This window comes from Myotis daubentonii, chromosome 7, assembly GCF_963259705.1.
Source record: "Myotis daubentonii chromosome 7, mMyoDau2.1, whole genome shotgun sequence".
Taxonomy (NCBI): Eukaryota; Metazoa; Chordata; class Mammalia; order Chiroptera; family Vespertilionidae; genus Myotis; species Myotis daubentonii.
In genome coordinates this window covers 51565298-51579033 of record NC_081846.1, presented here as the reverse complement: position 1 = coordinate 51579033, position 13736 = coordinate 51565298, and the positions used below count along the sequence as shown (strand labels likewise).

The following is a 13736-nucleotide window of genomic DNA, read 5'->3' as shown; positions in this document are numbered from 1 at the left end:
GAACCATTGAAATGACAGAATGTTTTGATCACCTAATTTCCTATTGTATTTTAGGTTCTGAACCTCTTCCTGGCCTTGCTTTTGAGTTCATTCAGTTCTGACAACCTTGCTGCCACTGATGATGATAATGAAATGAACAATCTCCAGATTGCTGTGGGAAGGATGCAGAGAGGAATTGATTACGTTAAAAGAAAAGTACATGAATTTATTCAGAAAGCCATTGTTAGAAAGCAGAAAGCTTTAGATGAGATTAAACCTCTTGAAGATCTGAATAACAAAAAAGACAGCTGTATTTCCAACCATACCACCGTAGAAATAGGCAAAGATCTCAATTATCTCAAAGATGGGAATGGAACTACCAGTGGCATAGGCAGCAGTGTAGAAAAATATGTCGTGGATGAAAGTGATTACATGTCATTCATAAACAACCCCAGCCTCACTGTGACTGTACCAATTGCTGTTGGAGAATCTGACTTTGAAAATTTAAATACTGAAGAATTCAGCAGCGAGTCAGATATGGAGGAAAGCAAAGAGGTAGGAGATTTTAAATAAGAAGATATTTTGGTATTAAGCTTTAAAATATCAAACTATTTAAAATTATGGTTTCTTTCAGTAAGAAAATAGGAAATATCAATTGATACATTTTCTATGGCAAATTGGTGATAAATCAATGATATATTAAAACATAGCTAGACAAGTAATCTGCTGACTAATTTTCAAGTATTTACTATTTTGAATTATTGATAATATTAAAAATCAGATTAATATGAATTTTTCTAAGTATTGAAATACAAATTTAGATTTGTAAAAATGCCTCAGATTATCCACTTTCTTCCTTATAATTCTCCCAAAATGATTTTTTTATATGTATCAAAAATACTTGTCGAGAAGGTAAGTTCTAATTCTGATTTTGCTATATTCTTGGCTCTTAGGAAATACTTCATAAAATGTGATTTTTATTTAGTTTGCACAAGCATATTTATTCATGAAAAATCTGATTGGAATCTTGGCTTGATATTAACATATACTTTCATATTTTGTGAAGTAAATAATTTTTTAAGGAAGTAAAGATATTGAGGAGGAATCACACTGAAAAATATTTGTAACTCTATTGAGCCCAGTGCCTGCATAATATTTTATAGAATGTAAAATTGTGCATTTAATAACTACAATAAGAGTCTTGGTAGTTTAAAGTAGTTTTTGGTTTACCACAAGTATGAGTATCAGAGTATGTTTTTGTTTATTTATAGGTTAATATGTGCAGAGTTGGGGTAAAGAGAAAAAGAATTGAAATCCTCAATATTTGTTTACCTATACAAAAATATGGATGGCTTTCCCAGTAACAAAAGCTTGCATAAATAAATAAAAATACCAACCAACACCAAAGATTTATCTTTATTTGTCACTTGAATTGATTGGCAGGGAAAATAAAGACCTCTTTTACTGTTTTCATTCTAAGAAAGATAGATGATTTGGGAGAATTTGAAGCATTAAAGTATAAAATTTAAGTAGTGGAACAAAGTATAATTACGAATCAGTTAACAAAAATTATTAACAAAAATATATTTCTAAGAAGGGAACTTTAGATATTTCAGTCAGTATTCCCATATGTATTCCATAAAATTACTAAAGAATATGCCATTTTCTATTCTTTCTTGTTTCTAAGATAAATAGTATTACTAATGCAATAATTAGGTAGAAGTAGATGTTAGCATAAATTCAAGGGAATTTTAAATATAGGTACTAAAATTACATATAAGTAACAAAGTTATAGCTACTAGTTTCACAGAATAGTGATGAAATTCAAGCGAAATAGTTTAAAACCTTATAGCTCAGGGCAAAGAATCACTGTAGTTAGTTGAAGTGAAATGTTTACTAATAAGACCATTATTTTAAGATTGAATATCTTAAGGTATGGTTAATAAAATTTCGGATAAGCATAGTTGGTCGGTCTATGCTGAAATGGTAGGGCCTAATTTCTGGTATTTTATATCATTAGAAGCTGAAGTCAGTGGTTAGAAAATAAAAGTGGGTCATTACATTTTAATATCTATTCCCCTCTTATTGTTTTGACATTATTCCTAACAGTTAATATTTCCCTTATAGAAAGGGAAGTCAATTTTTATTTTTATGTATGCTTAGAGTCTTAGATAAACTACGAATGAATTATAAATAATCAAACGTTTCAGCCCTCAGTCAGATTAAGCTTTTGGCTAAGTTTGAGCAATTTTTGAAGTGTAGATAACTTGACATCCAGTCTTCTTTATTCAGAAATTTTAAAGCCTCAACCTTCCCCAAAAGAACATGTATTGTGCCTCACGTCAAAGAATTAGGTTTGACATTAGAGGAGCATCCAGTAAACTGGGGATTATAGCAGGAAAATCCAAACTGTCTTCCCAATTTTTTCCTGTTATCATTAAATTTGTCATTTGTTTTCTGTATGAGTTAAGTACTCCAAAATAATATATATGACCTCAGTACCTTGGAATTGGAGGCAGACAACTGATCTTCCCTTTGTAAATAAAATTATTTTATTGCTTCAGCTATGGAGTCCTCTGAATACCTTCCCACCGTAGAGATTATTACCTGGGTGTTAAAATGTATTATTTGGAGAATTTTTCAAACTTCCTAAATATAAACTCATAAATGAATAAAAGATTATGTAATGGTTTAGGTAGGGAATATGTGCAGGCTTTAATCTTTTGGTATTTAATGTGGTAGGTCTAACACTAGAAAACAAAAGAGAATTGAAACAATCCAAATATTCCCACCTGAAATGTCTGATTTAGTGTTCTGTCTTCAAGTTATTTTTATCCTGTCCTTTTCTTAGCTGGTGGGATGGGATCATGCTGTTCAATATTGCATGTAGAGTTGTAAGAAATGGTTTGAGGCTTATTGATATTCTTTTCTAAGTGGTTAAAAATATTAAAGGGAAAAATGGAGCACTTTTTAATTTTTGGAATGCCTACGTGATTTCCTTTTTATAGGGCAGATTAACCAAGTGGGCTAGAGGCTGTTTAGGTGCTTGAACTAAATACTCTTCTATTTTGTCTTTGCCAAATTTGCGTGATTCTTTGATAGTTCCGTAGATTCTCTAGAGCATATCATTTTAAATTCATCATGATCATGCATGCTTTAACTCCTATGTTATTTTTACTATATTTAATGTGATTCCTTTTACACTTTGTGATTTTTGAATGATTGATTTTTCTCGAGAGTTTTAATAATGTTGAAAGCATGCTTGATTTTTCAAAGTGAAATTTACTAGTGCAATTGGTGACCTTCACTGCTTACCATTCTTACCTCTCACAGGAGTAAAATCGAGCTGGAGCCATCAAGAACGCAGCGCTGGTGTTTTTTAACCAGCCAGAGGCTCGTGCCACCACTTTTACCCAGGTTACCCAAGCAAGTTGTACATATATAAATAGAACCAGTTTCTAAATGAATTTTGACTGGCCTGCATGTTACTCAGCTACATTCCTTGCCCATCCATTGGCAGTAAAATAAAAACATGCACAGCTTGCTCTTATGCTGGTCAGGCAAGTCTGGCAACCCAACTTTTTAAAAATGATTTAGCTGCTAGTTTCCTTACATAGATTTTTAATGGAAATTATGCTCAGTGTAAAGTATAAGTGCATGCCTTTATGGATTATTTAATTTCCATTTAACATTACAGAGTTTTTAACATGCTGAGGGCCTAAAGGAGAAATGTAGGTGCTCTTTGAAAGACTTACAGAAAAGCTTTCTGTTGCCATCCCCCCCTCTGTTAAATTTATTTTTCAATTACCTTTGTTTAATATAGCCTCAATGAGTGCGCTTTGTTGGTAATTATTTTTGTTCAGTATCATATTAAGTTTTTCTGAAGGGTAGTGTGCAAATTAAAGCAATCCTTTATACATGTGCAAACTTCCTGAAGGATGCCTTTATGTTATAATAATGTAAATGAATGGGAATGCTTACGTTTTGGCTGCTATCAGCATGGGTATAATTTTTATCTGCTTAATTTTAGAGAAAATAGCATTGCTTTATTTAGCAATTGACCAAAAGTATTTTGCATTTAGAGTATGACCCCCTGGAGATTCTGTTGTTTACCCTTAGAAACTCCTAAGACTGAAAAAAAAAAGAAATATTTTTTATACAAAAAAAGACAGTCTTAAAGGTGGTATTTTCAGAAAGAAAATAGATCTGAAATCCACTTTCTTTATCCTATTGTTCCTCAGTCCTTTGTGTTTTTGTCTCTCCTGCTGGGAAATTTTCTCCTGAAAAATATTATTTAAATATGTCATGCAGACTCCTATACAAGGAAAAAAAAATCATTGTGAGCTCTTGTTTCGATTTTTTTAAGATTATTAGTTTGTCGCTTAGATGTGGTTTCCTCTCCATCTGTCATCAAAACTATGAAACAACCCTACCATAAGCATATCTGCTTATTTGGAAGGAGAAATGATTGTGCCTCTCTTGTAGCATTCTCTTATCCTTTAGAACAAAATATTCAGTCACTGGCACTCTAGATTCCATAAAAGGTGATGCCTCATATATTGGAGGAATGATATATAAAATGAGACCTTAGAGGTATCATTGCTCATGATTTAACACATATACTCAGGGACTAGAAATACTTTTTCCTATTATGTAATAATTCTTCAGAAAAAGCATGACTCTTTAGGATAATGGCTTGTTTTTCTCAGTTTCTTGAAAAAAAGTCAAGGTTAGTTTCCTTATTCTCTGAGTATCCCATCTGTGGTGTGCCTTTGTTGAGAGGTAAATGGGGAAAAGCAGATTTGGCTGCAGTAAGTATAGAATACAAACCAAATATGAACTGATTTAAATTGACTTTATTTATTCTCAACTCTCACATTATAGTTTCCAACTTTTTTAATAGGTCTCTGATCCTCCCTTAGGAAACATTGTCAGTTTTCTAAAAGAGTATATATACATACTTGTTACCGATTGGGGCTACCTGCTGGGACCTCGGTTCTTTTCATCAACACAATAGATTTTAAGGTCAACGAAAATGAAAGTAAAGCAAAATGGGGTTTATTGAAGATACATTACAAAGGAGGCACATGCCAGGAGAAAAAGAGAGAGAGAGAGAGAGAGAGAGAGAGAGAGAGAGAGAGAGAGAGAGATTGGCCTGAATTTCTGGGTTTAAAATGGAGGTTTTCTGGGTGAATCCTTTCATTTGTATTCAGGGATGATTGCCAGAAACTATCTTTCTTCTGGGCATGCCCTTACCCATAATGCATACAGAGAAACGCATAGGGGTGAGGGGTGAAAACTGGAATGCAAGTTTTTATTATAATTACTCCAGGCCTTAGTAAGGTCACATTGACATTGAGGTCATGTCGGTTTTCCTCTGAGCTTGCGCCAAGAAGTAGCTGGCTCCCAGCTGCCAGTGGCAGTCTGAAGGCAATGTTGGTCCGACCCTAGTTCAGGGTCCCAGGGCAGGCCTCACAGCAGCCACTCATGTCTAACATACTGAATTCTAATACTTAAGAGGTGTGTGTGTGGGGGGGGGGGGGGCGGGGGGTAGTGGGGGATGTATATGGAAGGTTTGGGTAAGCAATGGTGGGATGAGTTCAATACATCTATGATTTTATCCTGGAGAATGTGTAGTTCCCAAAGGAAAGTTTTCCAGTGGGATAGTGAGGAAGGGAGAAAGAAAGCTCTAAACAACCCGTAAGAACAAAATGAGTAAATATGTGTTTTGGGGGGGCACTGGTACTCTGCTGAAGGATAGGCCATAAAGGTGCCTTTTGCCATCCGAAGAAAGAGATTTAAGATCCTGAGATTCATAGGTCAGAAAATTTTGTAATGTATTCATTATAAAGAATAAAGTATTTTCTGGATAATGTAGTACATTAATAATGATACTTTTGATTTTTTTCCAACTCCCTTATTAAGAAGGTAACAAGGACTAAAGTGTAGTACTAAAGTGTAACTTTGGCCTTAAGCCTATCCCATAGCAAGCAAGACCAACACTTTCATTGTTCCAGTGTTAAGATTTTTCATGTAAAATGACCCACAGCTGCCTTTAAGTACAGATTAGCACTAGGATCGACGTGGGACAAAGGATTGCCATTCTTAAAGACCAAAATGTTAGTTAGATATGGAATACTTGATTTAATCTATACTTGAATGATCCTTTTATTTTTAAAAAATATTATTTTATTGACTCAGATTAGAATATACTAGTCTTTTTTTCTAAATTATATACAATGTTTACTAATTGAATTTTTAGAAAATAACTGCATAACGAGAAACACGTGTGCTTATGAAAATCTTAATAGGAAGTAAAGTTTTCTCTCCCTTTTTCTATTTGATTAATTATTTTTATAAATAATTATACTTTCTGAAAGAAGGACAATTATTTTGGCACATTGATGTTTAATAATAATTTATCAATGATGTAGAAAACAAAAGAATTATATGTTTAAAAATACAAACTGAATATTTGTGTCTTGACATTTATTTATTAGATCACTAAGCAAAATATGGTTTTGCTCTGCTTAACTCCTTAAAACTGGAATTACCCAGCTCTTAGAAGAATCCAGGTTTTAAATAATATGAGCCCTATAATGAAGTTTGCACTTTAAAAATGTTTAATATTTACATTTAAAAGTAAATGATTGCCAGTGCTATTATTCATAGCAAATAAAAATTTGCTATTCCTGTTTGATATCTTAATTATCCTGACATGGGATTCGTATTTTGTTAAAGTTTAATGAGGTAAGGGCTATGCTAACAATATCATTCAGCCTACTTGTTTCCCAATAAATAAGCTCAGACAATAAAAAGATAACCTATCCATCTAAATTTAGCAAGGAGAAGTAGAACATGTCAAGTACAGAACTTGAAACTATAGAACTGGTTTTATTTCTAGACAGTTAATATTTTGGTCTCTTACTCATATAGCATTTTGTAGTGAACTATGCCTAGACTGAAGTATGACAAGCAGTTCTTATTTGAAAATACTTTTTTAGGTGTATGAGGAAGAATAGTTCCATATAATGATGTGTGTGAAGTTGCACTGTAGTTAGGATTGATTGTAATTATGACCTTTTCTGGAGCTGAAGATTTTTATAGTCTTAGATTCATTTGGCTTTCATAGGTGCCTTACAGATTTTAACTTTTAGTCAACATATTTTGTATAATTATGATATTTATCTCAGGTGATTTAAGAAAGTCATTGAATTGAGGTTATCTAGAAAGATTTTATAAGTCAGAATTTCAAAATATAAATATAACCTGAACTAATACTACGTTCATGATCATGAGAGATGATAATTGACAATATCATGAGAACTACTTTAAACTTACAATGTTTGATTACATGTAAAGTCTACTAAATGTTTTAAATAGATAAACATTGGGTTTACCTCTGAATCTTCAAAGAAATTCTCTAAGGAAAAATGGGGTACAGAAGATCTAGAGTCCAACTACTGACTCATTATGACTTTTGAGAAGGTGATTTAAAGCTCCATTTCCTTCTCTAAATAGACACTGGCATGGTTGATGTTGAGGATGAATGTGATGAATGTGCAGCCCAGATTCTTCATTTGTCAACCAAGTAAAGCTATTCAAGTAATTCATGAGAGAGGTAGGTCCTGTATTGTTCCACATCAGAGAGAAGATGGAGAAGGATGAGAGTTCCTCTTCTTCAAGAGGTTCCATTCACTTGCTGGGACTGTAGATCCTTGTACATAGAGTGAAAAGAGAGAAAACATTGTCAGTGTTAGTTTTCCTGACTCCAGAGTTAAACTACAGTTTGCTTTGCAGACTCATCTCAGGAATGAATAATTGGGAGCCTGGTGTTGAGACAGCACTCCTAATTCTGAGAGCTGTTGGTCATTACACAGTTTAGAATATTGCAGGATTTGTGTTACTCTGAACTTTAAGTCAGAATATTATTTGTATGCACTTGAATATGAAAGTAAGTATTAGATAGGAGGTGTTAGAAATAGTGGTGGAATAAGATTCCATGTAACAGTCATTCAGTTACTCAAAAACATTTATTAAACACAACATTGATGATAAGTACTAGAGATACAGAGATGGTAAAATATGTCTTCTAGAAATACAAAATATTTTATGTGCACTTTTGAAAAAGTAATAACATGACCTTTAAGTACATACATATTTGGCTTCAATAAAAAAGCATCTAGCATGGCTCAGTTGTTGAGAATCAACCTATGAACAGGAGGGCACAGTTTGATTCCCAGTCAGGGCACATGTCTGGGTTGTGGGCTTGATCCCCAGTGTGGGGCATGCAGGAGGTGGCCAATCAAGGATTCTTTCTCATCATTGATGTTTCTATCTCTCTCTCCCTCTCCCTTCCTCTCTGAAATCAATAAAAAAATATATTTTTAAAAAGCATCTACCCTGGCCTGTGTGGCTTAATTGGTTGAGAATTGTCCCATGAACCTGAAGGTTGCCTGGTTTGATTCCTGGTCAGGGCGCATGCCTGGGTTGTGGTCTCAATCCCCAGTAGAGAGCAGGCAGGAGGCAGCTGATCAGCTGATCAATATTTCTCTCTCACATAGATCTTTCTCTCCCTCTCACTTCGTTTCTATCTGAAATCAATATTTTAGAAGCATCTATTAATTTTATGTCAATACTAAGTCACTGGGCTAAATGAAAGGATTGATAAATTGATATTACAGGGTCCTCTGGAAATTTTTGAACATTTTGAACAAAGTTTTCCTGGAATATCTTGCCTAGTGACTTTTTCCAATCATTGTCAAGGGCTAACCTTCATTATGTTGTGAAGTCCACTCATTCATTCATTTTTAAACAATATTGAGAACCTTCAACATACCCAGCCCTGATGTAGGCTCTGATACAGTAACTGACCAATGCCAGCTTGAGAGTGTGGCACACCCTGAATATGGATCCTCGTTTTTACTTGGCACACTCCCAGGTCTTCCCCTAAACTGTATTTGCAGTGTGATGCTTGTTCCTAAGAGGGATGTCATCCAAATCTAATTGTGGGCTGTCTGTAGTTAGATCACATATGATTGTGCTTTAATTTTTCTGATTACTTATATCACATTTCAACATCCTGCAAATGATGAGTATTTTCAGATCCCTGATAGGTAACAACTTCATGCGAATCAGATGGGTTGGAAAGAGAGGGTAATTAAGTCATTTCTTAATCAATTATGTATGTAAAAAAAGCTACACATATCTAAGACGGAGGACAGGAAATTAGAAATAGTCCAAAAACTTAGAATATTTGTAATAAATTTCACTTTGACATTTCATCTTATAACAAAATATATTTAAATTTTATTGACAAAAATATTATAATTGAGTATCTGTCTAGTGTTGTGATATAGTTGATAAGTAGAAAAATGAATCAGCAAACTTTAAACACCTTATAATATATAATCCTTGATTTTATTAATTTGGTCAAATTAAAAATTAGTTCCAAGGCAGACATATATGATATTTACATTTCTATCGTTGGTATTATTAAATTACATAAGATACAACATTTTCTGTTTTTAAAAATATTGATTGATTGATTTTGAGAAAAAGAGAGAGAGAGCAACATCAATTTGTTGTTCCACTTATGTATACATTCATTGGTTGTTTCCCCTATGTGCCCCGATGGGGGATCAAACCTGCAACCTTGGCATATCTGGCTAACACTCTAACCAACTGAGCTCCCTGGTCAGGACCAGGCAAAGCATTCAATCTCATATATTATCTATAAATATGTTACTTCATGAGCACCACTTGTCAAGTAAATATTTTATATAAAGAAAATTATTTTCATATAATAAAGTAACCATTTTCCCAGGGTAATTCATAGAATCCTTAGGCCACATGTGCATAGATTGTTTCTAGTACTGACTACATCCATTTTATAATAGTTCAACATATTTTAACCTGCATTTGATCATGTGCTTACCTCATCCCCTTTATAATGTAGCTCTTACCAGCTCAGCCGTGTCCTAATGTTATGCATTAATGGTAATAACATTGTAACAGGTTGGAGAATGCCCTGGCCCAAACTACTTTGATTCCGTGTGGCACTCATACCTGGCCCTGTGTCATGACTGCAGTAACTTACCATCAGGTTCAAGGCTGGGGTCTCTTCTTTATGCTGATCCATGAAGGACCTGACCTACATAAAGTTTATTGCATTTCAAGGTTTAAAACAATTTCTTTCTAGTACATATATATACTTTTGGTGGTATTTGATTTAACCTAAAGGAAAAAACAACAACAACAACCAAAGATTTATTTCTGCTTGTATGAACAAAACAGGTAGGAGTGCCAGAGTAACAAGTAGTTTCCAAATGCACAACGAAACCCGGGCGTGCATTGGCCAAAGAGAATGCAAACTGTCAGCTCTTGCTACAAAGCTAACAATGCGCTGCTCTTTTGGGATTTAGAAAACTATAGAATATATTTAATAACAACTGATGGTATATGTTTTCATGTCAATGAAAAGTGGATAAATTTAGATTGTTGCTGTTTATGTGCATTTGATCAAATCTTTTCTGCATTTGACATGAAAATACACTTATACAGCTTTCGTTGGTTGGGTCACAATTTTAGAATAAAACACACTATACTATTTGCAAACTAATTTACAAAAGCAAGATCACGGACGACCATACAACTCTGGCAGCTTCCATGAGCTCTCTGCAGGATTTTATTTCAGAATCTTTATGATGGGCTTAATTAAAAATTGTATAGTTGTTAGTAGCATATTTTTAAAGAAAAAAAAAATATCCTTTATTGCTGTATCTAATCTTGTGACCCCCACCTCTATTAAGCAGATTGGCATTATGTTTAAGATATTCTTAAATTACAGATCAAGGGGATGCGTCCTGAAGACTTGAGGGCACACCTTTTGAATTTTTATATTATAGAGTAAAGAAAACATTTTAAAAGCTTTTCTGTGGAATTGATTTTCAGAAGTTAAATGCAACTAGTTCATCAGAAGGCAGCACAGTTGATATAGGAGCTCCCGCTGAGGGGGAGCAACCGGAAGTGGAACCTGAAGAATCTCTGGAACCTGAAGCCTGTTTCACAGAAGGTAAGAGAAACAACGCATGTGTGTTCAGGAGACTTCTCTTAGCCACCCATCTATTCCCCTCCCGCTTTAAAATCATCTACATCTATCTAACAACCGTTATGTGTTTGCTTTGCTTTTTCTATATCAAAACAAGGGTGATTTTTAAAGAGGTAAGATTTAATTTATGTGATCAGATATTCTTATTTTTGTGGATCCTATTCAACTCTTGGAAATGCTGCTAACTATCTGGGCTTTTTTGGTGACCCATCGAATAGAAGAGAAAGCCAAATCACACCTATCTCTCTTTAGCTTTAGAAAATAAGAGAAAAAAAGTTGAAACTCAAAGAACTAGTTTATGGTTTACTATTTTATCTGATCATAATGGGTACTAACTGATGAGAGTACATTTTAAATTGTCCCTAAAGGATTACCTGTGTCTGCTAAGGTTAAACATTTTTATGAGCTCTGGATTATAAGAGATAATTAAATGCTAAAATAAACTATGAGTTAATATATACTATATTGTATGGGGCACCATGCCATTGGAGTAATCTGAAGAGGATTTTCTGCAGAAAGCTAAAAGTATGCCATTTGAGATATGGATCAATTAGCTCTTGAACAATAATACTGTGTATCAAACCACCCAAAATTTCTTAGCATATAACAACAAGCATATTTTTGCCCACAATTCCACTGCCGGCTAGCTAGTTTTGCTGATCTTGCTTGGGCTTTCTCACAAGTCTGAGGTCTTGGATGAGACAATTGAAGTGACTCAGCTCCGTTTGGCTATCTCATCCTCCACACCCTGGCCTGAGGTTATTCTAATCCTGGAGGCAAAGGGGCAAGAGAGAAAGCCTGGATACTAAGGTCAAGCTTCCACTTGTGTCTGGTGTACTCCTGTCCTGGCCAATCCAGATTCAGCGTGAGAATGTACTACTAATGATGCCAAACGGTACACAAAATTAGTGCCATACCACAGGACACAAAATTCTTTTCATTTCTTATGTAAGCCACTATTATAGTCAGAGAAATGCTTCTCTAAAACCCTGGGACTCACTTCATTTTCACTCACTTTTTAATTAACAGCTATTTAATAATTCATACTATGTCTTAATCCCAAATTCAATACCATACAGTAATTGCTGAAATAAAAGGTTTTGTTTTTTTTTTTATAATAGTGACTGCCTCAAATTATTGCTAGCTTATTGCCACTAAATCTAAAAAAGTTTCATTTGGGCAATATATGTTTATATTAAGGACATTAAAACTGTTTTAATTTAAACTTTAAGCTGTTTTTAAAAATGCAACTATACAGATGTTAGAAATCACAATTGATGTCAACAGATTCTAGGTTTTTATAAAAGATTATGTTGCATATACTTATTGATTTTGGACTTAAATGCATTGGTGAAAATAAATATTTAAATATTCATTTCAAGTTTTAAATAACTTTAGAGCAAAAGCTGTTTTTTCAGCATAAGTTATGATGGATGCTACGTTTTTCTTATTTCCTTCAAAAAATCTGCATACATTTCAGTATAATTACTTGATTATAAAAAAAAATTTATGAGCCTTGACCAGTGTTCTAAGTGGTTAGAGCATCAACCTACGCACCAAAGGGTCTCGAGTTTGATTCCCAGTCCAGGGCATGTACATGGGTTGCAGGTTTGATCCTGGCCTGGTCAGCACATGTGCAGGAAAGCAACCATCAATGTGTCTCTCTCACATCCATGTTTCTCTCTCTGTCTCTCTCTGTCTTCCTCCTCCCCTCTCTCCCTTCCACTCTCTCTAAAAATCAATGGAAAAAAATATTCTCAGATGAAGATTAATAACAACAAAAAAGAATTATGACTTCGCAAAACATTCAAGTGGTATCTCACAAAAATTATTTGTGTGGCATTAGTTATTACTCTTTCCCAGACAATTAGCTTACTTTAGGATATCTACACTAATAAAAGAGAAAAATGGTAATTGGCGTACAACGCTACCTTTTTCATTGGCTAATCAGGGCTATATGCAAATTAACTGCCAACTAAGATTGGCAGTTAACTGCCAACAAGATGGCGGTTAATTTGCATATGTAGGCACAATGCAGGGAGGCGAAAGGGAAAGCAGGAAGAAGCCCCCTGACACTGACAGTGATCAGAAACCCAGGGGGGAGCTAAGAGCTGGGGGGCAGGGCAAAGGCGGCCCTGGGGCCGCCTTTGCCCTGCCCCCCAGCCATGATCGGAGAATCAGGCGCCTTTACCGCCCTGGCCAGTGATAGCAGGAAGTAGGGGTGGAGCCAGCAATGGGAGCTGGGCACGGTCGAAGCTGGCAGTCCCGGGAGCTAGGGGTCCCTTGCCTGGGCCTAAAGCAGAGCCCACGATCGCGGGGCCCCTGCAGCTGTGGGTCCCCGCTGCCCGGGCCGGACGCCTAGGCCAGAGGCATTAGGCCTGGGCAGAGGCGGAGCCTGCAACCGCGGGGAGCTGGGGGTCCCCTGCCCAGGCCTGACACCTCTGCCAGAGGCCTCAGGCCTGGTCAAGGGGCCGATCCGGTGATTGGTGATCGGAGGGTGATGAGGGTCAACTCCTCTGGCCGACGCATCAGGCCTGGACGGGGGGCGGAGCCAGGGGTTGGGGGGATATGATGGTCCCCTTGCCCAGGCCTGAAGCCTGGGTCGGAGGCGTCAGGCTTGGGCGGGGCGTGGAGCAAGCGATCAGAG

The 13736-nt window shown here is 35.6% G+C and overlaps 1 protein-coding gene across 2 annotated transcripts in view; it reads left to right on the top strand.

Annotated features, from left to right (window-relative positions):
* Positions 1 to 13736, top strand: part of SCN2A (sodium voltage-gated channel alpha subunit 2) — a 124056-nt gene that overhangs the window by 77652 nt on the left and 32668 nt on the right. For both annotated transcript variants that reach the window (XM_059704239.1, XM_059704240.1), the window contains 2 exons: positions 55 to 534; positions 10933 to 11053. In XM_059704239.1, coding sequence (XP_059560222.1) covers positions 55 to 534; positions 10933 to 11053 — 601 coding nt within the window. The remainder of the gene's footprint in view (positions 1 to 54; positions 535 to 10932; positions 11054 to 13736) is intronic.